General features: G+C 42.0%; 2 protein-coding genes and 1 long non-coding RNA gene across 4 annotated transcripts in view; 2 read left to right on the top strand and 1 right to left on the bottom strand.

The window, feature by feature from the left end:
• Positions 1–332: 332 nt before the first annotated feature.
• On the top strand, positions 333–1,388 carry LOC142405626 (C-C chemokine receptor type 8-like). Its single transcript, XM_075493320.1, has one exon. It carries the CDS (start codon positions 333–335, stop codon positions 1,386–1,388), a length of 1,056 nt encoding a protein of 351 aa, XP_075349435.1.
• Positions 1,389–2,694: 1,306 nt separating this feature from the next.
• The window catches only part of LOC142405627 (uncharacterized), a 41,516-nt gene continuing 18,681 nt past the window's right edge, over positions 2,695–25,529 (bottom strand). Inside the window, exons 3-6 of one of the 2 annotated variants that reach the window (XR_012774257.1) lie at positions 19,645–19,777; positions 18,245–18,322; positions 14,143–14,213; positions 2,695–4,247 (exon numbers count right to left, since the gene is read on the bottom strand). This is a non-coding gene — a long non-coding RNA (uncharacterized LOC142405627). Of the gene's footprint in view, positions 4,248–6,554; positions 7,066–14,142; positions 14,214–18,244; positions 18,323–19,644; positions 19,778–25,529 lie in introns of those variants that run through there. The other variant, XR_012774258.1, reaches the window with a different exon arrangement.
• Positions 23,355–24,582, top strand: LOC142406637 (C-C chemokine receptor type 5-like). The gene has a single exon (XM_075495587.1). It carries the CDS (start codon positions 23,385–23,387, stop codon positions 24,453–24,455), a length of 1,071 nt encoding a protein of 356 aa, XP_075351702.1. The 5' UTR covers positions 23,355–23,384; the 3' UTR covers positions 24,456–24,582.

Here is a 25,529-nt window from a genome sequence, read left to right as displayed (position 1 = left end):
GCGTGAATTTTTCCCTGTCACTATAATGATGAGGGGCTAATTCACCAGAACTGAGGCAGTTTCGGGGAAATCGAGAGCATCCCAGTACTCACACGTATGCATGTATAGGAACGACTGGCAGGCTGCAGGTGGAGCCTGTTGGGTGGTACAGCTGCTCTTGTCCAGCCAGTGAGACCAAGACTGCATTTTGCAGTCCGTCCTGCATTTTGGGTCCCTGGAGGCTGACCCACGGGCTCAATGCAGCACCGAGAGAGGCAGAAGCCACCCCTGGGAGTCCTGTGCCAGGACAACCAGCCATTTATCCCTTGCTCTTCCCTGCACAGGTATCTGAGATGAATCCCACAAGCCAGTTCCTCAGCACAACAGGATATGACTATGGATATGATGAAAACACTGCTCCGTGTACTGAAGGAAACAGCTTTCACAGGTTCAAATCCCTCTTTCTGCCAATCCTTTACTGCCTGGTGTTTGTCTTCTGCCTTCTGGGAAACTCCTTGGTCCTTTGGGTTCTCCTGACCAGGAAAAGGCTGACAACGATGACTGACATCTGCCTGCTGAACCTCGCAGCCTCCGATCTCCTCTTCGTTGTGCCTCTTCCTTTCCAGGCCCACTATGCTTCAGACCAGTGGGTTTTTGGCAACACTATGTGCAAGATAATGGCTGGCATTTATTACACAGGTTTTTATAGCAGTATTTTCTTTATAACCCTCATGAGCATAGACAGGTATATAGCAATTGTCCATGCTGTCTATGCCATGAGGATACGGAGAGCCTCTTGTGGCATAATTATCAGTTTAATCCTGTGGCTGGTGGCTGGCTTGGCTTCTGTACCCAACATCATGTTCAACCAGCAGATGGAAATCGAGCAGTCTGTGCAGTGTGTCCCCACATACCCCCCAGGCGACAATACCTGGAAGGTTGCTTCTCAGTTTGCAGCCAATATCTTAGGCCTCTTGATTCCCCTTAGCATCCTCATTTGTTGCTATGCCCAGATACTGAAAAACCTGCAAAAATGCAAAAATCGGAACAAGATCAAGGCAATCAAGATGATTTTCATCATTGTCATTGTTTTCTTCCTCTTCTGGACTCCCTTCAACATTGCACTGTTCCTAGACTCCCTGCAGAGCCTGCACATCATCAATGACTGCAAGGCGAGCTACCAGATAGCCCTGGCCCTGCAGCTGACGGAAACCATCTCCTTCATCCACTGCTGCCTGAATCCCGTGATCTACGCCTTTGCCGGAGTGACGTTCAAGGCCCATCTTAAAGGACTACTTCAGCCCTGTGTCCGTGTCCTCTCCAGCCCTGTCAGAGGTGCTGGGTCCGGTCCGTCGTTTTCAGCACCCACCCAGCTCTCCGGCAGCTCTGACAGCGCAGGGGTCCTGTGAGCCTACCTGAGCTGCCTTCTTCTGGTGCGAGAAGCTGGCCTCAGCTCTGACATGGCCCTGGAGGTTGTACCAAGTGTGCAGCATCCTCTTGGGAGGACCAGTATACCTATACCTCTTTTTGGGATATGCTCTGAACTACGGCACAGTAAGTGCCAACGTTAGCTTCCCAAGAGCACCAATGCGTTTGTAAGATGGTGACCCTACAAGCTTGCCACACAATTATTTTTAATAAAGTTTTAGAGCTCTTTTAATACATTTCAGCAAGCAGCGTGCTTCCTCTAGTACTTATTTTCTCTTCTGATGAAAGCATCGCTTCTGCCTCACCCCCAAATACGCTCTGCCTTGTGGAAGCTGTTCCATCCCTGAATCCCTACATCCCTGGGACAGGCATGGGACACCCCTCCAGGAGGCGAGGGACAGGCATGGGATTACTTCAACTGCAAAGAGGGAATCACCTCAGCCACTGCCACCATTCCCCCTTTGCTTTGGCTCCCAAATAAAGAGGCTCCTCAGCTCAGGGTCCTGTTGCTTTGCTTTGGGACACTCCCAGGAGAATGGCTGGGGGGGTCTGGAGCTGCTGCCACCCAAAGCAGCCTTTGGTAGTGATGCCTTCAAAAACAGCTGAGCAACACCTCCAGGTGCCCCCTATACTGGCCACTCGTAGAGGCCCATACACTTGAATATGTTGTCATCAAAGCAGCTGACAGTCTGTGTCATCACTGGAGGTGTGGGCCCTCCAACTCTGTGCCCCCAGTGCTCGCTCCTAAATGTAAACACCACAAAATGGCATGTACCACATAGGCTCCGTCTCTTTTTCCATACATCATTATTTTCTGCCATTTTAGAAATGTTTTCTTTGAATAAACATATTAACTGCATCTTTTTATAACTCGGCTCCTGAAAGTCTTTCTAATGACTTGCAAGCCTAGATTAGGATACGGAAAGGATGTTTTTACTGATTTTTGAGCTGGTATCATGTAAAATACATCTGATGGAATTGAGAGGCACCCTGGAGCTCTTCAGCAAAATAAGTCTTGCCTCCACTTTCCTGCTGAGAAAGATTTGTTCTCAAAATCTACCAATGAAAACTCACAGTGAAAAAATAACATTTATATTGAGGTAATATTACTGTAAACAAAATTTTAAAAGTTAAACAAGAGAGTACCTGAAAAAAACACAGCCTGGGTATTGTCAAAGATTGTAAATCTAGGGTAATAAAAAATATTATACGTTTTCTTAGTTCTACCTTGCCTTCTGAAAATGTAATTGTATTTTTTTTACGTTTCCTAAAAATTTCAAATACATTTCTAACCTCAGTGCCAAAATATTCTTGCCATTAGCTACATAGTAGAGAAAACACTTCTTTCATTTATGATAGTGTATTTAACATTTCTAGGTTTTATTCCTCAATGGATAAGAAATGCACTGCAGCTCAATTATTGTACCATTTTACTTCTCAGAAGACTACTAGGTATTTAGAAACAAAGCCTTCTGTTCATGTACTTCTGCAGGGTTTTTGTACTGTGCAGGCACTTTAAAGAAACATGGGCCAACATCTCAGGTCAGATATCTTCCCCGTGTGGGCAGAATTTTGGAGTCTGGATAAAAGTATTTCTGTTTAAAATGTTCAGTGACATTTACCATCATCTCACCTGTTGATGTTTCAGATGCAAATGGAAGGGAGAAGAAACAGAAGCTCTCTAAATATTCTTTTTTAATTGGTATTTTGAGAAGAAAGGAAGATGGAAATGTTTTCTGGCCAGCTCTCACACACTGACACTTTCCCAATGAGCTGCATCACTGCAGCTTAGACAGCAGAAAACTGGGCAGTCAGGAGCCAAGTTTCCTGGCTGCAGGGAAGAGACACAACTGACATTAATCAAAGAGGGGGCCCCGGTGCGATCCAGACTGCCTGGGACGTACAGCACCAAGGAGCTCCCTTCAAGGATATGAAGTATCTGTGGAGAGTCCCCTGCACTTTTTTAGGCCTCTAGATTTCAGGGAATGATAGTTTCATACCCAGCAGCTTTTTTTGGCAGCTTTTTTTCTGATTGAAATTGGGCACGTGTGAAACAGCAGTTTGCACTGATCACTTTATTTTGTCAACAGCTATATAAAAAAGACCAAAACCAAGCAAAGACTGCTTTTAGGTAAAGGTAGTATTCAAGGACTCTCTTTTTTTAAAACACAGATTTGGATCATATCTGCAATCTTGTTAGTCAGAAGAAATAATAAGGAATAAGGGATAAGGTCCCTAAATTCTTATTTTTCAATAATTGTTTATTTTCCTTGCTGAATTTCAAATTTCAAAAGGACAAGATGGTCAAAAGCACTGTCATTTTTCAAAGATCATGCTCCTTTTCAGGTTGCTATGTCATTCAAAGTGATACGCACCAGATATGCCCCAGACATGCACAATTCATTCCAATGCCATCATGAAATTCTGCAGGTATGAACCTAAAATGTCCCAAAGACACTCCTGCATCATTAATGCAGCAATGTTTTCAGCAGTGGACTAGGATTCTCTCTGGGTTACAAGGCTTCAGTTTCTAGTATTTTTTTGTCCAGCTCCCACTGAAATCATGCTCTGTGCATGTAATAGCAGAATTTAGCCCAAATGGTATGTGAAGCCTTAACCAAAGAAGTAAAAAAGGAGGTTTTGCTGGACTCACTGCAGAGTTTCTTCCTCTTCCTCCATGTCTTCCACTGCTGCGTTCGAAAGACCAGTATTTAAGAATCCAGAAAGGTAGATCCAAACCTCCCATCCTCTGCTCAAGCACAGTTGATCTCTCACAGATCAAGACTGAGGATTCTTAGGACACTTTTCCCTTCAGAATGCTCTTTCTCTGTCTAATGTAGCTGAAAAAAAGGAATAATACAAGTAGCTACTTTGCCCCTTTTATTGTATGAACTAGCAGAATACAGACACAAACATACCCAGCATCACTCCCAGCGTACAGCAGAGCTCTCAAAAGCATTGCACCTCTTCTCTAAAAATGAAATTTTAATGTTGTAAATCCACAGGATTTTATGCTACTCGTACATGTGATGGAAAGAATCTATGGAGACACTAAGCAATGGTTCAAAAATTTTTGCACTTCTACGCACTGAAACAGTTCTGGATAACAGCACTACACTAGTAGGATACTGTTAAGGAGCTGGTACTGCCATTTTTTCCATTACACATTTCTTTTTAGGTAGAAACTTGTCAACAACAATCTGCTTGCTTCTGCAGTTGTAATATTCTCCCTGGAATAAAGCAGGTAGCAGAAGCACCATTTCCTCACTTTCAAGGGTTCTGACACAAAGTAAAATTGGTAAAAGAATTTTGCAATCTACTCATAACCAGACCAGCTAGTTTTCATGTGCTGAGGTGTTGTCAGCTGCAAATACCACTGCAAAAGCACCAAGGAACATTCAGGTTTGATGTCACCTGGATTTCCTGGTGCTGTGTGTGGTAATGTGAATATATATGCCAAAATATCCATTAAATTAGTGGAAAGTTGATCGCTATTCTGAAGAGGATGGAATAAGGAAATTATTGCTGTTTGTAGAACAAATCTCCTAATCAGATGTTGCACAACTAAAGCAATTAATGTTTCTCCAAGGACCAAGCTGTAACACCTACCATTGATGTCAGATTGCCAGCTAAAGTGCTAGGTACCACTTTTCATGTTTGGTAACATTTCCCTAGCTAGTTCTAAAATGTGTCTGAACATGCTTGAACTTTCTAGCTATTGATTTTCATCTAACATGTTTCACAATCCTCCACTTTCCTCCTTCATGCTTCTCTGCCCTTTTGTAATATGATGCCTATGACACTATGACAGGAAAGTCTGACCTTATTCTAGTCCAAGACCACTTGGCAGTGTGCAACAAAACATCCAAATGTGCACATCCCCAAAAACACCTCCCAGATCTTTAAAATAAATGAAGTATAATAAAACTGTGCAAAGCAGTGCAAAGGAGAACTGGGAGAGTTAGAAAAGCAAGAACATCATGTAAGATGTAGTGCTGTTTGTGATTCCTCCTGGCTTTTCTCCAGCCTGCGATTGCCAAGTTCACAGCTTCTGTAATGTTCCTCAGTCCTACTGACTTACCAAGGGACAGACCAACCTTAAGAAGATGTGAGACTGAATTTTAGACATGTCACATTTATACCACCTCCCCAGGCTAGGGTCATGAGAAATCTGATTTGATGAGGGCTCCTGGGAGATTAAAAAAGTGAACATGGGAGATCATTCTACAGGAAGAAAAATTCCTTAAAGTGAGGTTCTGCCTATTCAGGAACAGTCCTTGGAGGTTGTGCGCACTCTTGCTCTCTGTCTCTTTGGCACCATGAAGCCCCCCTCTTTCCATAAGGAAAAATGAAGAGCTGCACCTGGTGTGAGAGCAGGGTAAAGCGCTGCTTCATTCTGTGTTGGCATCTGGATTTGCCCTTATCGTCTAGCAGGTGTAGAGGTCCGTGACCTAGCTAAGGGGCTATGCCCTCCCAATGGGAACAGTGACAGAAGGTCAAGGGAGACAACCCACAGAAGGTGTAGAAAATGTCTACTTTCCTTGCCTCTTCCACTTCTAGGGAGGAAAACTGGATGTTAATTTCTGACTAAATACTGGAGTTTCATTTATTCAACTTTTTTTTGGCTGCATCTGCTCAAGCTCCTAGATTAAAACTAAACAGCAAAACACAGGTACAACTCTCAATTAAGATGCTTAAGCAGTATGAAAAATGTGGGAATCAAGCCATAGAAACCATTCGTTGAAATGATGTCAGAAATCATGCCATACTTCAGGATGATACAGCTCTGGAAAAAAATCACATTAAACTTCATCTTATAATACTACATTACTTAAGGTAATCTTCTCAGTGAGTTTGGGAACCATGAGTATATGCCTCCAAAGAGCTGAAAAAGTTATTCATGCTCCTACCAGTTGTTCTTTGCTGCCCATTAGATGCTGAGGGCAGTGGTCTCCAGGCAGACCCCTGTCACTGGCAGCCCCAGGCAGCTTTCCAGCCCTGGGATCACACACTTTCAAGAGTTTAGGCTATTTGGCAAATGTGTGAAATTCAAAAGACATTGCAGATTATTTCACAATAACAAGCTTAGTTCACAAATCACTCACACTACTACATGGCAAAGACGTAGAAAAAGTCTTTGAAAAGATGTAGAAAAAGTGTGCTTTAAGTGCTAGAAATAACTTTTTTTTCCAGTGCAATTTCTACAATGGGCAGTTCAGGGTCATGAAGAGATAACAAAGTCACTTTCAAAATAAGAAATGTGCCAACACAGTAAATACAGTGTCACATAGACTGCTTCAGAGACACAAACCTGTGAGGTCAAAAAAGCATTCTCCTGGGCTCAGGCTAATTAGCAGCTGAGAGCTAGGACAAACAGGTCACACGGCTGCTGGTCCTGGACCTAGCTCAGATGTACCTGTAACTGTGCAATATAAAGGCATTTCTCCACTTATTACAGCCTGTGCACCAAAATGTCCCCAGGACTGGCTTTCAGAGAGTCTCTTAGGTTCTCCAGCAGTTCAGGGACATCAACGTCAGTAGTCTGTGACAGTAGGGGCATGGGAGACATGAAGAAGCCTCAGAGACTGTGGCTGAGATGGGAGATTTGTGATAAAACCAAATAGTGCCACCAACTGCTGGGAACCCAGCACAGGGTGTCTAAAAAGAATATGGAAAAAAATATGTCAACAACAGTTGTTCTATGGTAGAAGATAAAATTGTAAAGTGAAAGATCACCTCATCTCTCAGAGGGAGGGGGAAACATGAAGTTATGACTTGGCACAGCTCGTAATTCCAGGAGCTGTTTTAGCCACTCTGCTACTCAGAAATTTCAACCCACTGTAATATACTCTTGAGCTTTCAGGTTTTTGCCCCTTTTTCTTTCTTCTGGGGCACTTCCCTTAGCACAGCCTTCCCACTCCTAAGGACTACTCCCTCTGTTTCAGGAGTCTCTAGCACCTTGATTTCTTTTCTGCTGTAAACATGCTAGAGGGTAAGTCTGTGCCTTTGTCCCCAATCCTTTCCTCACAGCACACCTCTTTGCTTCTTGAGAGCTATCAACCTGCCAGGTTGTTGGCTCTCAAAAGCTGGGTCTGAGCAAAGCTGCCCTGTGCAGAAGGTGAGTGAAAGAGACATTGTTGAATTCTTCTAGCCTGACTATCTCCAGCTCAAAAATATAAAAATTTCCTGAAATATATTACTATATCTTCTTAGTTTTGTATTGTGAAATATTCACTGAATATTGCATCTTGTTACAGGGGGATGTAACAAGGGAGAGACTTCTGTAACCCTGTAAACGGAGACTGTGCTTTCCAAGTGTCTTCTGTAGCCCTGTCACCCAGTAATATGGTATTTTGCCCAGTAATATAGTATTGGTATTGCTGTTGCCAGGCCACAGGGTTTGTACTGAGTGTGCAAGGCCTCAGGACTGAGGCTTGCCAGCCTGGCTTTGTCTGAACTCAACCTGCCTGAAGCTTTGTTTTTGCTTGGTTTAGCTGCAACAGCAGGTCTTCTGAGCAGGTGGCTATATTTAATTTGTCCTAGTTTTGCTTACCTTTGCGTGGCACAACCACAGTTTTTACACAGATAGCAGCAAAAAATAGTTATTCTTTCTAACATGACTCTAACATGATGCTGCAACATAGAGAAATACAGTCCTAGTATGATAGCGGAGGCTTTGAGAAGTAGGGACAGAGAATGAGGTGTAGAGGGATCCTTTCATGAGGGACCAACAGGCTGAAGCCATTGACCTTAGGACTCAGAGGAGCAGTGGAAGAGCAAAAGCATTACACTTAGAAAAGGGGTATAAATGAGGAGGCGTGTATACAACAAATTTAACTATTATTTTTCTTATTATTATTATTATTGTTAAGATGTTTCTGCCCAGAAGTATTCATGTATTTTAAAATTTTTTTCTCTTTTCTTTCTCTTTCTGAGATAATTAGATCTGGACTAAAAATGATTGTTGGATTAGAGTGCTAAAAGGTCAATTACACTAACAATAAATTCTTGGGTTTATATATAAGGTGTTTCCTTTTTGCCCGTAACAGAATTGTGAGTATTACATTTGCCCCACAGACAAGGCCAACTAGGCAGCATCGAGCACCTTGGTAGACAGGCTGGGTTGTGGCACTGCAAATTTGTGAGGTATGGCACCACCTTGGGGAAACCCAAAACAGACGTGAGAGAGTGAATGTGCCTCACCCTGAAAGCCTGAGATTTCATAAGGCTGTATACAATAATCAATTTAAAGCCAGGTTCTGTCACATGTTTGAGATCCACCACTGAATTCAGTGAGGCAGGACGCAACAGTCATTGGGATTTGCATAACCTTTTCCAGGGCTTGACATCAGTGTTAAAAAGATCCAGATAAGAACTACTTATTACCTTCTCCGCTTATTTAAGATAAAGATATAAAGAAGAAGAGTTGTATCAGCCAAAATCAGATCTTGCTCATTTGTGGCCACACACTGTAACTACCTGTAGTCCTTACACTAGAATCTTGGCTACAGAAACACACCTCACACAGTCTTCTTTCTGATACTTTGTGTGGGTTTTGCTCTTCTTAATTAGAAATACATTATAACCTGAATACATTATCCAGTGCAAACCCCAAATGCATTAATAAATTAACCCAGAAGTGAGATACAAAACTTTCTGTGGTTTACAATTTTCTGCTGAAATGACCTCATAATGCCACTAAGTTCTGAAGCTTGCCTGACTTCAACTTTCTTTAAGAACCTGAAAATCTCAGAGGTCTGCTGAAACTCTGGTGACCCTTAGATGATTTCCATGCCCAACTTCTCTCTTTCTGTCAGCAGTTCCTTTCCTTCTCTTGGGTTGGAGAAGATAATCAGGTGTCCTGTCTCATCCATCCCAGAGCACTCCAGTGTCAGCTGGTCAGTCTGTCTCCCCCCCTAATGGGTCATCCTGTTCTCCTCCTTCACACTGATTCTCAAGCTACCTGATAAATTGTGGTTTCACTTGTCACAGCTTTCTGATACAGCTTTTCCAGGTTGTGGCTGATGTCCAGAGCCTTTGGCCCTAATTTTTCTAGGCTTTTTTCTCAGGCAGAGAAGATGACTCCTTGATTTTGGGGAAAAAAACACAGGCTTGTGGGGCTTAGAATTACCTGACAGTCTTTTCAATGAAATGAGTGGAGGGAGGGAAGTTGGAAGAGTCAGTGGTGAGCACTGTGTAAGTATTTAATGTTTAATGCATTTAACATATGAACAACTAGGAGATAAGAAATGGTCCCTTGTCAGTGTGAAAAACAGTAACAGACAGTAAACTTCTCCACTCTCTAAGGACAAGTGCTAATAATATTGAAAATATATTGTGACTTGAAGGAAGTCTTGTAAAATGCAGCACCAGTGTACAATGTTAATTCCCTGAAGAAACGTGCCAGCGATAGTTTGGTTTTGAGATTTCAGGTAAATCCAAGTGCACTTCAGGCAATGCAAATACATTTTTTTTGCCTCGATTCACTTAAAGCTTTATGTAGGGCTTTATCCCAGCATACTTTAGTACAACTTAGGCAGAAATACCAGCTTTTCTTTGAATGCTCTTGCTCAGATAGCTTTTCATTTGAAGTTATTTTTATCACTTATTTGTGGCTTGCTTTCGTCTTAACACTTACACAATCTCTTCCAAGAAGAACGGCAAACTAATTTGCATGCACTAAATATACTGTGCATAAAAGAACTATTGCAATGTGATCTTGAGAGCTTCACAAATACAGATGGACTTGGCTTCATATCACACTTGCTAACACTGATACTGTTTTGCACAGTGGCACAAACAGCCTATACACAACCGTTCAACTAACAGAGCAGGTGTAAAATATCTCACTTGTGGACAAAGCTGTAAGCTAGCTCTTCCATTCCCATTATGAGACAGCAATTAGTACTGCCTTTAAAAAAAAGAGAGAGAGAGAATGCAATAAAATTTACCGCACCATAGTACAGAAGATACCACAGTGATCCCCATTTGCTGGGGATGGAGAACAGCATCCACGGTCTGTGGTATCACAGACTCTGTGGTGTGGTTAGTTTGCTGTGGACTGTGAGAAAGGAGATTTTGCTGACTTACCTAAAGCCCAGTGTTTTCTTATATTTTCTCTACAGAAGTTACTAAGGAAATGGTGTCTCCACCCTGTAAACAAAACCTGCCAGAAGATGATTAGGGTCAGATTCAGTATGTCTATAAATTGGTATCATGTGGCTATCAAGATGGCTTCAGGGTGCTGGACTCTCCATGGAGAGTTTTCTCAGAAATAAAGCAGGCTCCACCAGACAGGTGCACAGGAGTGTGAGGCCAGTCTCTGAGAAGACTGAAGACTATCTGGGGCTGGTTGTGTCTTTCGGATTCAGTTTCATTGAGCAGTCCCGCAGATATTTGGGAAGCAAAACCAGGGAAGACTTACATTTCAGAGATGCCAAGTCCTGTGCCACAAATACTACTGGAATCTGCAAGCTTGTCACACGGCAGGCACAAGTTCCACCAAGGGATTTAGACACTTAGGCATGAATTTATTCTACCTACCCTATCTAGCACATAAATTAAGCACCTTCCCTTTCCACTTAAAATTAGATTTTCACAGATAGCCTCTGAGGTTGTGTTCCTCATGTCCCAGGGCCCAATGTGAAGACCAGGAACCAGGACCTACAACAGACGGGAACCATGCCCCCAGCATAATACTTTGCTTTGGAGAAAAACAGTTCACAAACCAGGTTCCCCAAATTAATAGATGCTTGACAGTGTTACTCATAATCTTGGCACTTCAGCTTCCTCATTGCAAAATGGAGATAATTGTATTGATTCATCTCATAAATGTGGTGAGAAGACAAATACTGTAATATCTGTGAAGCAATCAGATATTACCCTGTAAAAATCAGATATAACCAGAACTAGAGACATGATCATGAGGGAAAACCAAAATTCTGCAGTCCAAGAAGCGTCTGGGTAGTGTACATTAAATAGGGCCTGGTCCTGCACGCTAGTGAAGTGCAATAAAAAGAACCCTGAATAACCAGTCCCTCAACAGGGAGGATGGCTCCTGCAAACTGAACGAAGCATCATGATGTGGGTACTCTAGAGGTTAACATCAAGGGCAGATTACATTGATATTTCCTTGTGTAGTTCTTCCTGTGAGCAGCTCAGAATATCTTAAGAATATGTTGAACTCCCAATTTACTTACATCTCGGTTGCCAAGTCTTACTTCTCCAAGGCTCTGTGAAATGCCCCAAAGCTGTGAGAAAGCACTATGACACCTGAGCAGCTGATGATGCAACTTTCATATGCCATCAATAGAAACTGTGTTTTGCTTTTATGTATCTTCCTACCTCTTCTAAAACACAGTGCCCCTTTAGAACACCTGCATGGGTATGAGGACGTAGAAGAGGAGCCCTTTGCAGCCTTACTTCTGTGACATGATGGGGAGCACATACAGTTTTCATGGGCGTGAGCAGGGTACTGTCTTCATAGTGCCCCAATAAATCTCTTTCTGCTTCTGGGTGGGTCATCAGCAGGACTGGTCTTTAGATCTACAGCATAGGTCTCTTCCTCTTCAGCAAAGGATGTAGACAGCATTATCAGGCTTACCTGCTAAACAACCACCTCAGCCCCAACAAACAGCAAATCAAAAATATTTGGCTTGATCTTTTTCCAAAATAAAGAATGGTTTCTCACCACCAAAAGCCCCAAAGATTGCATTCAGGTTATCTGAAACATTTGATTGGGCTATAACTCAGTTTTATCAATGTACAGGTTAGCTGTCTAGTCTGAACTCATTGTCTAGGCTCTTTCTATCGCTAAAGAGTGCCCCCTCCATATGGTGATTCATTCTAGCCTAAGGTGGAGTAGCTTAAGACAGAGGCGGTTACCCTCTGCAAATACCTACCTCGATCCTTGGACTATAGAGGGAGCCCTTACACTAGCTAGCCAATGACCAGCTAAGGGTGGGAGAGATGGTTCCTACAGCCTACAACATTCAGTTTGAAGGACTCTGGAATGAATTACCTACTAACAGACCTTGCAAAGTCCTCCTGTGTGCTCCTCCTTGTGCTCAACCGAAGTTGCAACATCCCTTCTCCTGTAAGCTTGAGGACAGTCAGCAAAATGTCTGCTGAGGGCTACTGTAGATGCGGATGCTCAAGAGGATTCTACTGCACAGGACTCAGTAATACATTTATTGAATTCCTTTTTTCAACACAAAACATCTACTTCATCCAATTTCACCATAAAAAGGCAGGCTGAAGCACACCAGAGGAATGGGAAAGCAGCTCCATTGGTATGCACCTTCCCTCTTCGTGCTGTCCTGCTTTGCCTGAAATTCTTAAACATGCTTTGACACAGAGACTGAAGTCAGTATTTCTCCTTCCACGTGGGAGGCCTAGACTATGAGATGAACTGCAAGGCCATCACTTAATCTTTGCTATGGTCTTAGTGGCATACAGCTGAGGCCCAGTCATTCCTATTTAGGTAATCTACTTGGTAATTTTAACAATATTTTTGCAACAGTGAACTGTCTCCAGCTCTCCCTTTCCCTCCACAGGAAGAGAAAAGAGACTTCTTCAAGAAATTAAGCAAATGATGTCAGTGCCCTGAGTGTATCCCCACGTCTTGACTTCAGTATCCACATAACATTCTAAATTTAAGGCAACAGTATTATTGTCACAAAAAGATAGTTCTCTCTGACATTCAGCGGTTGATGGAGTAATAGAAGCACATCATAGTTTGGTTCCCTTGCTTCAATTCTGTCAGTGGTAGTGTTGTGACAGCTTGTAGAAAGCCCCAGCTGAAGTAGGAGTTTTGTTGCAGAAATTTTTCATTCTTTTTTGATTCTTTTCTTTGGTACAACCAAGTGGTACTTCTCTGTTTATAGAATTTCAATTGATTAGCATGGTGAAGTTTATGTACTCTTTTCTTCCCTTCTTGCTCTTCCTAATTTTATAGATGGAGAACCTAAGAAGCTCTCTAATTTTATAAGGCAAGCAATCTTCACCTGGCAATGTCTCTGACTTTGGGAGGCTTTTCTCCCACTGCTTCACCTGCTTCCATGTCCTAGGCAGTTTTTTGGATTAGTTAATGTTTATAAAGCTCACTAAAACCTTACAGGAAAGATGCTAAGAGTAAAATCATAGAAAGTAAGTCTGAGAAAGCTCTCCAGAGATCATCTAGTCCTTTCCCAATCATTCCTCACAGGCCATGCTTTCTACACTGATGAACACTTCATTCCTTTCCCCTGTATTTCTTCAGAGTCCCAACATCCCTGAAAAAGGGATTTTCAGGTGACTCTGTCCTTTCTAACAGGCCCTATCCTCTATAATCTAATAATAATTTAGCTACCATTCAAAATGTAGTCCCAGGTGCCTAAAATTAAGTGTCCAATATGAGATATTTCTTCTCTTTTGAATCTTTCTTTTTTTTCCTTTATTTTAATCTCAGTCAAACTTTCTGAAGTAGCTTCCAATTATTTGCATTACCATTTCGGAAAGAAACTGTCCCTGATTTTCAAAGGTCAGAGCAACTGGAGCTCAGGCAGCCCAAAAACACTGTCTACTTGTCTTCAATCTAAGCACCCAGACTGGAGGCACAAAGATTAAAACTCTTTCAAAACAACATGTGCAAAATTTCTTTCTCAAATTAGAAGTGAGTCGTGACGCATGAGTCACTCATTCCCCATCACAAGAATCCATCAAACCCATTACGCCAAACTCAAGACCGCTGCTTACCTCACAGATTATGAAACTAGCATGTAGGTCTTCCAAGGGTGACTTCTTCTGTGATCTTTCCTAGGACTGGTCTGTGTCAGAAAGAAAACGAAAACAAGAATTTATCCATTCCTGAGAGACTTTAAATTTTAGCAGTTCTATCAATATATGGATGCTTGCAGATCTGTATACATTTTTTTCTCCCACATTTGTTTAGAAAGTACTGTCTGCATAGGCTGCTTGCTATACAACTAGCTCTTTTTCCTCTCTTGCGTGGGAGAGATTCAATCCCAAAATGCCACTTCTGCCAAGTTTCAAAAACTTTTACCATCACTTACAGGTTGGCTCTGCTAGTTTCAGCCACTGATTGCTTTTTGCTTGGGCAAACTGATAGAGCAAGCAAAAAGAAGGAGCTTGGTGACTCTAGAAAGTCCCTGAAAAAGGCAGAAGGAAGCCCCAGTGTCACAACACAGGGAGAGAAGAGGGCAAGGATTACTTCTGGTACCCCCAGACAATTACATCCACCTGTAGCCCCTGGGCAATGGACTCCAAAGGAGTCCACCCTCAAGAGCCCAGACAAGCCCCTTCTCCAGATGACTGCCCCTCTTTCTCATGGGGCAGCAAAAATGAATTGACTTAGGCAGGATTTTTGATCCTGCGAGCCAAGCATTTCTTTACCAGGCATAGTAGTTCACAAAAGATTAAACTTGCAAACAAAACTGCTGAACTAGCAGCCTGTACATTGAGTAGGAAGGGATGTCCCAAGTGGTAAAAAACAACTTTTCAAATTCAGACAGCAACTCAGAAAGAAAATGTGGGTTGTGTCTCCCTGTTATTCACTGTGTCCCTGTAGGGAAGGCCCTTTCTGCTCAGGCTTGAAGGTTTTCAGTGGTTTGCTGTCTATATTTACAGCAAAATCTACACAGCCGCTTCCAGATCAACAGGAAATGTTTATGTTCTTTCAGCCATCACAGAGACCCCTCTTCCTAATGCCTTCTTAGGCACTCCTTCTGAAACAGCTCTGGAGTCTCTTTTATACTCTCTGGAACACATGTGGCCAGGTTATGTATCACTGGTTTTACTGAAACTCCACATAGATTTTCTAGGAAATGACAAAATCCAGCTATAACTGTAGCACAAGCCAGTCTTACAGCTTTTCACGAATACTGCAGGAAACCACCCAGCAATCTTAGAGAAAATGGTCAACAGCTGCTGCCAAAAACCTGCAAATTTGAAAAATGTAGCCTTGCTATAACTTTCTATAAAAATGTAAAAAGACTCCTCAGGGAGCAGGTAAGTGGCCATATTATTCATCAGTCCTGGTTTATAATGATCACTTACATAGGCATCAGTTATCACTCCAACACCTGGAGGCTGTTGCAGCTGCAGTGCCAATGGCATTGGTGAAGTGAATGTTTTAAAAAAATAAATGCATGACACCAGCTGGTACACTCAACTATACTTCCTGCCTTTGAAGCAAAAATATATTTTAACCACTTTCTGTCATTTTAATCTCTTTCTTTCTATTGTTTTCAATTGTGCAATGTCACCACATCATAAAGGGAATGAGCTGCAGGTTCCAGCTTGCCTCATACAACAGCCACTTAGAAGTGTAAGATCATTACAAATGGCTTTGCAAAAACCATAGGTGTTCAAGGAGGGGGTCTACACCACACAGTGCAGTGCAGTGTGGTGTAGACTGCATGAGCTAGTCACATAACTGGAAGGAAGGTAGCTCTACAAGCACAGTGCTCTTGCCTGACCTAATTAGCTCTGAAACTTCTGGACCTTGACTTGTCTCTCTTCACAATGCTCACCTAAGGCAAATGTGATGCTGTGTAACATGACACTGCTTTGCATAGTATAAACATATCTTAATTTTGCTTACAGATTCTTTTTCACTAGAGATGATGAAAGGGAGAACCATGTAGAAATTATGTAGAAGTCAGTCAGTGACAATGAACATGAGGAATACCTTGGTAGGGTTGTTTCAACGGTCATTTTGGAGACCTGAATTTCATTTTAAAAGCACACGTTCTGTATGCCAGGTATTTCACACCACTGTCTGTTGAGCTGCAGAAGTGTCCAGAGCAGCTAGAAATACTTATTGTCCTGAGAACAGGATTTTATTGAATTTAACCACCCAGTCTTAACCCTGTAGAGAGTAGTTCAGATACTGACTGCTCCAGTTCCAGCTGGAGCAGAACAAGTAGATGCCCATAGAGTCTTAATCCCTCTGTTCTGAACTCAGCCTGGAAACTGAGCATTTCAGAAAAGAAGAACCATACCCTTGATTCTTGTAATGAAGTTTTGCAATAGATCACACAGGAAGTGCTGTTTCCTATTTTCAGATATAGGGTTTAACTATGAGTTTGTTCACAAAGAAGAAGAAGACACGGTCAGTCAAAACAAGCCTGATAAATTGGTAAGTAGCTAATTTTTTTCCTTTTTTACATGTAAATGTGTATGTATAGATATAGATTCACTCAGTGGGGAAGTATATGTGCTTAATGACAGTGGTAGTAGAGCTACCATTCATGTAGAGGCACTATCTTTAAGAACAATTGGGTCTTGTAACTAGCTTACAATGCAGGATAAGGCTAAATGTGAGAGCAGAGAACTGAACTGGACAAATGGTGTAGAAAGTTATAATCTTTTTTGTATTAGAAACTTACTGGGTCTTGGTTTCGAAGCTGTTCCAGGAGGTCAGTAGCTTGAAAATGTATTCTGCTAAGGATATAAACTGATCAGACATGAAATCCTTCACACTTAATCTAACCTCTCCAAATGCAAGCCACATCTTGCTTTACCAGATGCAGATGGTAGATGCTCTTCATCACTATCCTATCACATGGTTTCTTTGTATTATTCAATCATTTAACCTGTTAAAGGTGTTCATTATCATGTTATGAAGGGATATGTTCTTTGGGATTGGTTCCTCTTTTTAATGTGATGCCTCTGAGCCACTACATTAGAAAGCCTGTACTCCATATCTCATATGTATCAGTCATGATCTGCCTTGCAATTTTTGTTAATGAGGTTTTACATGAATAAAATTCATCACTACTACACTGGAATTGTACCATTGTCACACACAAGGAGAGGTGAGCTCTTCTGCTTGGATAAATGAGACTTGCCACTTGGGTATTAGCAAAAAAGCTACAACAGCCTAAGAATGTAATTTTTTTTTTTTTTTAGTATATCAAATATGCAGCTATAGCAACATTTGCTTTCATCAGAGTATTGCACTGCCATTAGCCAGGAACAGTTGACAGTGCCAGAGCAGTGGGCTTGAACTTGTCTGCGGGGAGACCCTTATAGCAATAACATGACAGGGCCATGATCCTATGACATATGTTAGCAATCTCCACTCCAGACTATTCTTCTTCTTTTTTATACTCGAGTTCATCCCCTGAATGGTTGTGACTACAACTATTGTTTGAATTACTCTGAATTCAATGTTTTATCTGAAGCAGTTTAAGCAGAGACACTGAAAAAAAAACCTGAACAGAGATACTAGCATAGGACTTAGCCTACACAAGAGAAGAGCCCTCTTACACATATAGTCATGATTTGGAAGAAGACATTTAATAGCTGTCTCAAGTTTCTCTTTCTCAGAGTGCTTATGCTACTCTTTTACTGTACATTCATTTAGGTAAGAACAACTCCTACTTCTTTTGTCTTGCAACCACATAGACTGACTCTAACTGCAGAAAAGCTCAGAATTTTTGCAAGACTGTCCTTCTGGTTTTGGTGGGGAATGGAAACAATTGGATCCTGAGGGTTCACAGAGAATTAAGCCTGTTCTTTCCAGCCCAGAATATATTTTTCCTTGAAAGTTCTGCAGGGATGAAAAAACCTCATCAGTTAGGAAGCAAGCCATTTTGAAGAGATGTTTCTAATGCTCAGTTGTTATAAAAGAGAAAGCGGTTTCTAAAGCGATGTTTAATTTTGGAAGGGACTGTCTTTCCCCGATCATATCCTGGAAAGAAATCCTGTGGTCATTACCACATGAAAAGATGTGTTTGAGGGAAACTATCAGCTCAGAGTCTTACATACAGCATTTAGATTACACTTCCATCTTTTCCGTCAGCTTTCTTGGTAACTCAAGAAAAGTACGTACTTTTATGCTTGCTCCCCAAGATGTCTTTGGTGTCTGTGCAGAGTCTTCTCTGTAGTTTTGCCTGTTCACAGACTCCTTCTGGAAAGTCAAAGGCAAAGCTAAAGAGATAGAGCTGTTAGCAGGCAACATTGGGCACCTCTCTTGCAACACCTGCTATCAGGATATAATATCAGGGTATTATTTTTCTTCATTTAAGTTTCAGTTTTACTCTGTACTACATCATACTTCTCTCTCTTCATAAAGTGCCCTAGATGCTGCTGACACATACTTTTAAGCTGGCTACAAGTCATTAAGCAATTTCTTTTTCTGTATGACAGACAGTGCCATTTGTGAAAAGGAGGAGAGTGAGGGCAAGGGGAGTAGCACTGTGTTACCCATTCACACATTTCAAAAAAGAAACCTTGTCTTAGACCATAAAAAGGGAAAGGCTCCATTAATGCACGGATGCTCTTCTAACTTGTAGTTATCAAATGTTCTGATTTCCATGAGGAAACTTTGTCCAAATCCCCTTTAGGGCACAGCAGGCTCATTGAGCTGTGACAACTGCCATCCCTGAATAAGTCAGTGTAGCAATTCAGGAGCCTCTTTGCTTGAATTACTTCAACATGAAAATGTCTGATAGTCATACCAGCACCTAGACATTTCTATAGCTAAAGGTGACACACTATAGATAACAGCTAATACTCAAGAGCTAGCAAAGACTTCTCAAAGCAGCTTAAATACAGAAATCTGAAAAGACATGATTCAGAGCTACATCCTCATTACATGAATCTCTGATGTTGCAGGAAGTATAGCTTTGTTAAAACTTAAAGAAATTACATTTATTTTGGCTCACAACATTACAATTCTTAAGAAAATAAAATTTTCTCCCATCCAAGCTGTTATCCCATTTTCTCTGCAAGAACTCTTTCCCAGGGTGCAGGTATTTGGCCCAGGGCTTGGTCATACTTCACTGTACCCAACTTCTTGCAGACTCAGAACATAACCAGTCCTCCGAGGGGAAACAAGAGTAGCGTCTTATTGGCCTGCTCATATATTTAGATGCTTTTGCATGATAAGCACACAGGATAAGTTAGAACGGAAGGAGGGCACCAAAGAGAAAATTCTCCTTCTCTTATATTTCTACCTTAGGTTTGACTCAGTTGCCTGCTTTTGCAGAAATCACCCAGAATTTCTGTTAGCAACCAAAACTACCCTGTGCATGCAGAAACTGTGGGTGTGTGGGCAGGACAGTGGGCACTGATGGCCGCATGCAGTCCATAAAGTAAACGAGAAAGCTACGCAAATGAAAATCTTTAAGACTTCCTGAATATTCATTTGTAATTTTGGAAGGAAAATAAGAGGGAAATAATCACAAATTCCCAAATCAGAATCTCTCAGAAGAGCCCATTTATACTTACAGCACAAGAGCAGAGATAAACTTGAAGATTCCTCTGCTAACACACCCATTCTGAAGGTTCATGCCTAGATCATTTTGGAGCCAGAACCAGACTTCTTGTCAAGGGCTACAGCTTCTGCAGAAGAGGATCCTTTCTGCATGAAAATGAAAATTGGAAAAATGGTTAAAGATAAATGAAAAAAAAAATCAAATGCAAACAGTAGTTCCCAATAGAATTTGTTGGCCAGGTCACTTTTCTAGAGCTCTTTGTGATTAACATTGCTTGTGTGCAAAGGATAAGGAATTTTTTAGAAAGCATTTCAGAAAATATTTTCAATATTTTGTGCTTGTTGTGAAGAGGAGGATCTGTCTCCTATCCCGTGCAAATGCTCAAGAGATTTCCCATCAGGTTATAGACAGTAAATAAAATAACCACAGTACATGCTGTCTTTCTAGGCAGCATCAATGTCAATTGTACAGGGCAGGAGCTCAATTTTGGCAGTGGGAAGGTGTACTGGGTCTGGCTGGGATAGACTTGATTTTCTTCACAGCAGTCCTTATGGTGCTGCCTTTTAGATTCGTGACCACAGCTGGGACAGGTCACCCAAACTGACCAAAAGGATATTCTGTGCCATATAACGTCATGCTTAGCGATAAAACTTGGGGGGGGGGGGGGGGGGGGGGCAGAATTTTTCCAAAGCTCAGAGACTGGCTGGCCATTCGCCTGCTTGGTGGGAGGTGGCAAGTGTTTGTCCTTGTATCATCTCTTGTGTTTTTTTCTGTTTCCTTCGCTTATTCAACTGTCTTTATGTCAACCCACAAGTTTTTCTTGCTTTTGCCCTTCTGATTCTCTCCCCCATCCCGCTGTGGAGGGAGGGAGTGAGTGACTAGATGGGGGCTTAGCTGCCGGCTGGGGTCAACCCATCACAGGAGATAAGACTTGGGAAAGGAGACAAATCCATAGGGAATCAATTACCTTTAGTTCTGTTACTCCCACAAGTATTTTCTGTTGTTTTTAAATCTCAAAATAAGTTCCAAAGTAGATTATAAAAATTATTACCTTATTTGTATATATACAAAGATTCAACAAGGCTAAGTGCACCAGGGGAGGTTTAGTTTGGATATTAGGAAAAATCTCTTCACCGAAAGGGTTGTCAAGCTCTGGAACAGAGCTTGAAGGGAAGTGGTTGAGTCATGATCCCTGCAGGTATTTAAAAAACGTGTAAACATGGCACTTAGGGACATATTTTAGTGGTGGACTTGGCAGTGTCAGGATTACAGTCAGACTCGATTATCTTAAGGGTCTTTTCCAACCTAAATGATTATATGATTCTACGATTCTATATGAGTGTATATATATGTATAAATATATATGTATGTATACCTGTGCATATACACACACAAATTTGTTTTAACACTGTGTAATCAATAAAATTTGTTCATGAAGATTATTTGTATTGTATATATATCCACTGAGATAAAGACACAGATTAAAACTAGGTCCTGTGGATCCTGAATAGTCTGTAATTACATAGCAGGAAATAATCCTTTCCTCAAACAGCTGAGTAGGCTGACACGAGCTTAAGACGCTTCACAGATTTCACATGCTACAGCTCAGAATGGCCCACCATGTAATTAAATTGAGCTCCTACCAGCCTGCCCCTCTGTCACTCCAGCCATGGGCTGAGTTTCTTCAGTTACATTTAGTTTTGCAGAACTCAAAGGGCAGAGAGAATGAAGTGGTGATTTTGAGAATGTAGTCTCTGCAAAAGACATCTGCAATCACACAAGGACAGACCTCGCCATTGAAAAAAGTGTACAGCAGGGCTATAAGCAGGAAAGGAGCAAACATTGCTGCACTGCATGAGTGGTCAGGGTTCACAGAGCAAGTTGGGGCAGACGCGCTACCTGAAGTCGTCTGTGTTGGGAGCAGTTTGTTGCTTTGTCAAGAGAACAGGCATCAAATTGCAGGAAAATGCAGATTTCAAAACCACCAACCTGCTATGAACAGCCACCAATCTGCCACGAAGTACCTGATAAAAGCAGTCATGATGACACATGAAGAGCAAGCAGCCCTTTTACCAGACAGCAAATAGCTCTATTTGAGTGGCTACCAAATGCATCGATTTCACTTCCCCACTAAGTGACCAGGAAGGACATTCAGTCCCTCTTGACACCCATCGTCACAAAATCTTCTTCCCAGCTTCTCATAGGACATGCAGGAATTCTGCCATTTTCTCCGGGGGTCTGTGAGAAGACAGATCTCCTCAACTTCTCAGAGACCAAATTACACAAAGCTATGCTTCTGCATCTGGCTCACAGTCCTACCAGGGACTTGGGAAAGGGGGAGGGTTTGGCAACAAGAAGGGCTGACATCAAAGTCAAAAGCCTTTACCTGCTCCCACTATAACAGAACTGGCCTGAGGGCCTTCACAGCTCTGCTGCACACTTACCTCCCAGGCTGTGACTCCTTCTTGCAAGGGAAGCCCAGTCCCTCCAGCAGTCCCCAAACCAAAACTGGAGCGACAGAGAGTTTGGGCAACCCTTGCACCTCCTCAAATACTATGCCACCTCACTGGAAACACTGACTAACAAAGGATGAAGGACGATACCAAACAACCGCTACACGTGAAGAACTCTTAGCGCACACTCATAGCGATGGCCATATCTGCCTTTTGCCTTTGTGTCCCCTCCAAGACACTTAGCCAATCTAAACTTTGGCGCTCCTGAATCACGGCTGCTAAACAGCTACTAAGACAAGGAATCAAAACTTCTTTCATACCAGAGCACTGGGGAGGTCTTTCAACTGACAGGAAGATGCCACAACAGATATAGGTGTTACATCTGGCCCTGCTGATAGCAACTGTCATCTTGTATGCCATTTGCCGAGGTGTTTGCCTATCTGTTCTTTCTACAGGACTGTGCACCATTTTCCTTCCAGAGCTACCCAAGACCAGCACGCTTCCATGGCCTACGCCTGACCCAGACTTCATAAAGGACACAACGTTTGCCAATTTAACCCAGACCGTCGCTGCCGACTTGCTGCTCTGCAACACCCAGGACAGCAGGTCCACCTGGTGGTATGTTTAGTACTGTGCAAAGGTCATTTCCACACCTCCAGTGACCTGATTCCCACAGCCATTAAGACTTCCAGGAAGCCATCAACAACCTGAACACGCGGCAGTCAGTTTATTTTACCCAGGTCACAGCACCTTTGCAGGCACTGGTTTACACCTCGCCAGTGCCTGCTCCTCCTTGGCTGAGGGCTACAGTATGGGCTGTGGCATGATGAGAAGGTGGCCAGGTCCCAAGGAGAAGCACGGCTACGCTCTGCATGCCAGCTGCTCTGCTTTCCTGCTGCTGTCTTGCTGGCTCGCTCCACCCCTTTGGAAAGCCACTGCTGAGCACAGCAGCCCTCAACTACCCGCTGCTCGGGTTAAATTCATCATTCCTCTGCTTCTGCTTGGGTCAGGCAACTGACAGGCTATGCTGAGGAGGAAAAAAGCATCAGACAGCATACACGTAGGAAATGACACGCAGCACACTTCCAACATGCTACAACGTGACTTCATGGTATATAGATGGGTTTCCTGGGAGCTCTGCAATTTCATTCTCTTCCACACATTGATGCAGTAATGCTTATGTGCTCAACAGCAAAAAGCATTCCAGATGAGGACAGCAGCGTGTTTCCTTCCCCTCACTGCCAAGCTTGGGGTTTCCTCTAGTTTAACATCCTTTTCTTCCTTTCCAGACCAACACACCATGGAAAACCATACCACGGACTTAGCCGACTTGGCGCTGACAACAGAATTCGACTACAGCGATTCAGCGCCATGCATGGGAACTGAGGAAAAGCACTTTGCAGCAAACCTTTTGCCACCACTTTATTCTTTGGTGGTGATATTTGGCCTCACGGGCAACTTGCTTGTTGTCCTTATCCTGGTGAAATACAAGAGACTGAAGAGTATGACTGACATCTACCTGCTCAATTTGGCAATTTCTGATTTGCTGTTTGTATTTTCTCTCCCTTTTTGGGCTTATTATGCTGTTCACGACTGGATTTTTGGAGAGGCGCTGTGTAGAATTCTCTCAGGTGTCTACCTCCTTGGCTTCTACAGCGGCATTTTTTTCATAATTCTGTTGACCCTAGACAGGTATCTGGCCATAGTGCATGCAGTGTTTGCTTTAAAAGCTAGGACAGTTACCTACGGCATCCTCACCAGCGCCCTCACTTGGGCTATTGCTATTTGCGCTTCTGTTCCTGGGATAGTATTTCACAAAACTCAAAAGGAAAATTCACGTTATACTTGCAGTGCTCATTATCCAAGCGATACCACAATAAATTGGAAGTACTCCTATACTTTAAAAATGAACATTCTGGGACTTATTGTTCCAATGCTCATTATGATTTTCAGTTACTCACAAATTCTAAAAACATTATTGAGGTGCAAGAATGAGAAAAAACAGAAGGCAGTCAGACTTATTTTCGTGATCATGATTTTTTACTTCATCTTCTGGGCACCTTTCCATATTTCTTCTTTTTTGCATACATTTCAAAGTTCACTTTTTGACCCAAATTGTGAAATCAAAAGTCAACTGGAGAAAGCAATCCAAGTGACAGAAACAATCTCAATGATCCATTGTTGTATCAACCCTGTAATTTATGCCTTCGCTGGAGAAAAATTTAGGAAATATCTTTATGCCTTTTTCCGAAAGCATGTTGCAGTCCACCTCTGCAAAAAATGTCCAAATCTTTATCGTGAAAAATTAGAAGGAATTAGTTCCACATTCACACCATCCACTGCAGAGCATGACATCTCTACTGGACTGTAAAAATACATCATAACATTAGTTAGTAAATGTTGCATCACTGCTTTGCCTTAAGGACTGCCTGACATTATTTAAGATCTTTATGTCAACCACTACTGAAAACTGTATGACCCTCAGTTCTTGTGGTTAACTGTTCCCTGGGGTTACAGCATTTTCCATTCTTAAACTAAGAGAATTAGTGAGGAAACATTAACACCATAGCTGGATCACATCAAGATTTGAATGGGACCCAGAATAGTACAATTCTGTTTCTTGACCCAAATTCTATCCAATGAACAAATGCTAGTGAGGTTTTCCTAGGGGAAAACCCATATTTCCTAGGCAATACAATATGGAAGAGACTAAGGAGTAATATGTCATCTCACAAGAGCCATTTACTGTTATGTGAACATTTTAAGATAAACACTGGGAGAAAGCTTTGAGGATTGATGTACCCGTTTAGTATTCAACATTAATGGAACATCTTTTGGAAATGACTGTATTCTTTCTGCAACATGGTCAGGCATTTGATAGAGGGAGGCTTTAAGTTTTCTTCAATTTTCCCCCCCACCCCTTATTTTCCCTACATGAATAAAAGCTGTTTCCATAAAAAGGAATTTGAGGATGAATATGAGATATATCAAGATAGTATCTCTCTTCTGATGGGAGAATTGACTGACCTTTATCTTACTGGGGCCATTTAATGCAAGGATTTATCTGTTAGCTAATAGTGTTGTCATTTTTAAACATAATCCTTTTGACTATAGACTAAGTTATAGTATTTTGATTTTAGTTCTTTAATTTTATGCCTGCCATATCACTGTTCAGTTGCTAACATTTTCCAAAGTGGGATTTTAATGGGCAACATCATGATTTTTGTGGGTGCAATTTTGTAAGTAACTGCGCACACCAAGTCTACTGACTGCAGAACAAGACAATGTTGCACCCCAAAAAAACATGAGCTTTTTTCTGACAAATCATATCCCTCCAAGGAAAACAGCACTTAACCAATAAAAGCACATCACCAAAGATCTGCAAGGCCAGAATGAAAATTACCTTGGTATTCGGTATGCAAGATTCTGTATGAAAAAAACATCA

Source organism: Mycteria americana, chromosome 2 (genome assembly GCF_035582795.1).
Source record: "Mycteria americana isolate JAX WOST 10 ecotype Jacksonville Zoo and Gardens chromosome 2, USCA_MyAme_1.0, whole genome shotgun sequence".
Taxonomy (NCBI): domain Eukaryota; kingdom Metazoa; phylum Chordata; class Aves; order Ciconiiformes; family Ciconiidae; genus Mycteria; species Mycteria americana.
This window is presented reverse-complemented; position numbering and strand designations above follow the sequence as displayed.

Excerpts from the sequence above, each read along its gene's own strand:
- LOC142405626 (XM_075493320.1), top strand. The coding sequence starts at position 333 with ATGAATCCCACAAGCCAGTTCCTCAGCACAACAGGATATGACTATGGA.
- LOC142406637 (XM_075495587.1), top strand. The coding sequence starts at position 23,385 with ATGGAAAACCATACCACGGACTTAGCCGACTTGGCGCTGACAACAGAA.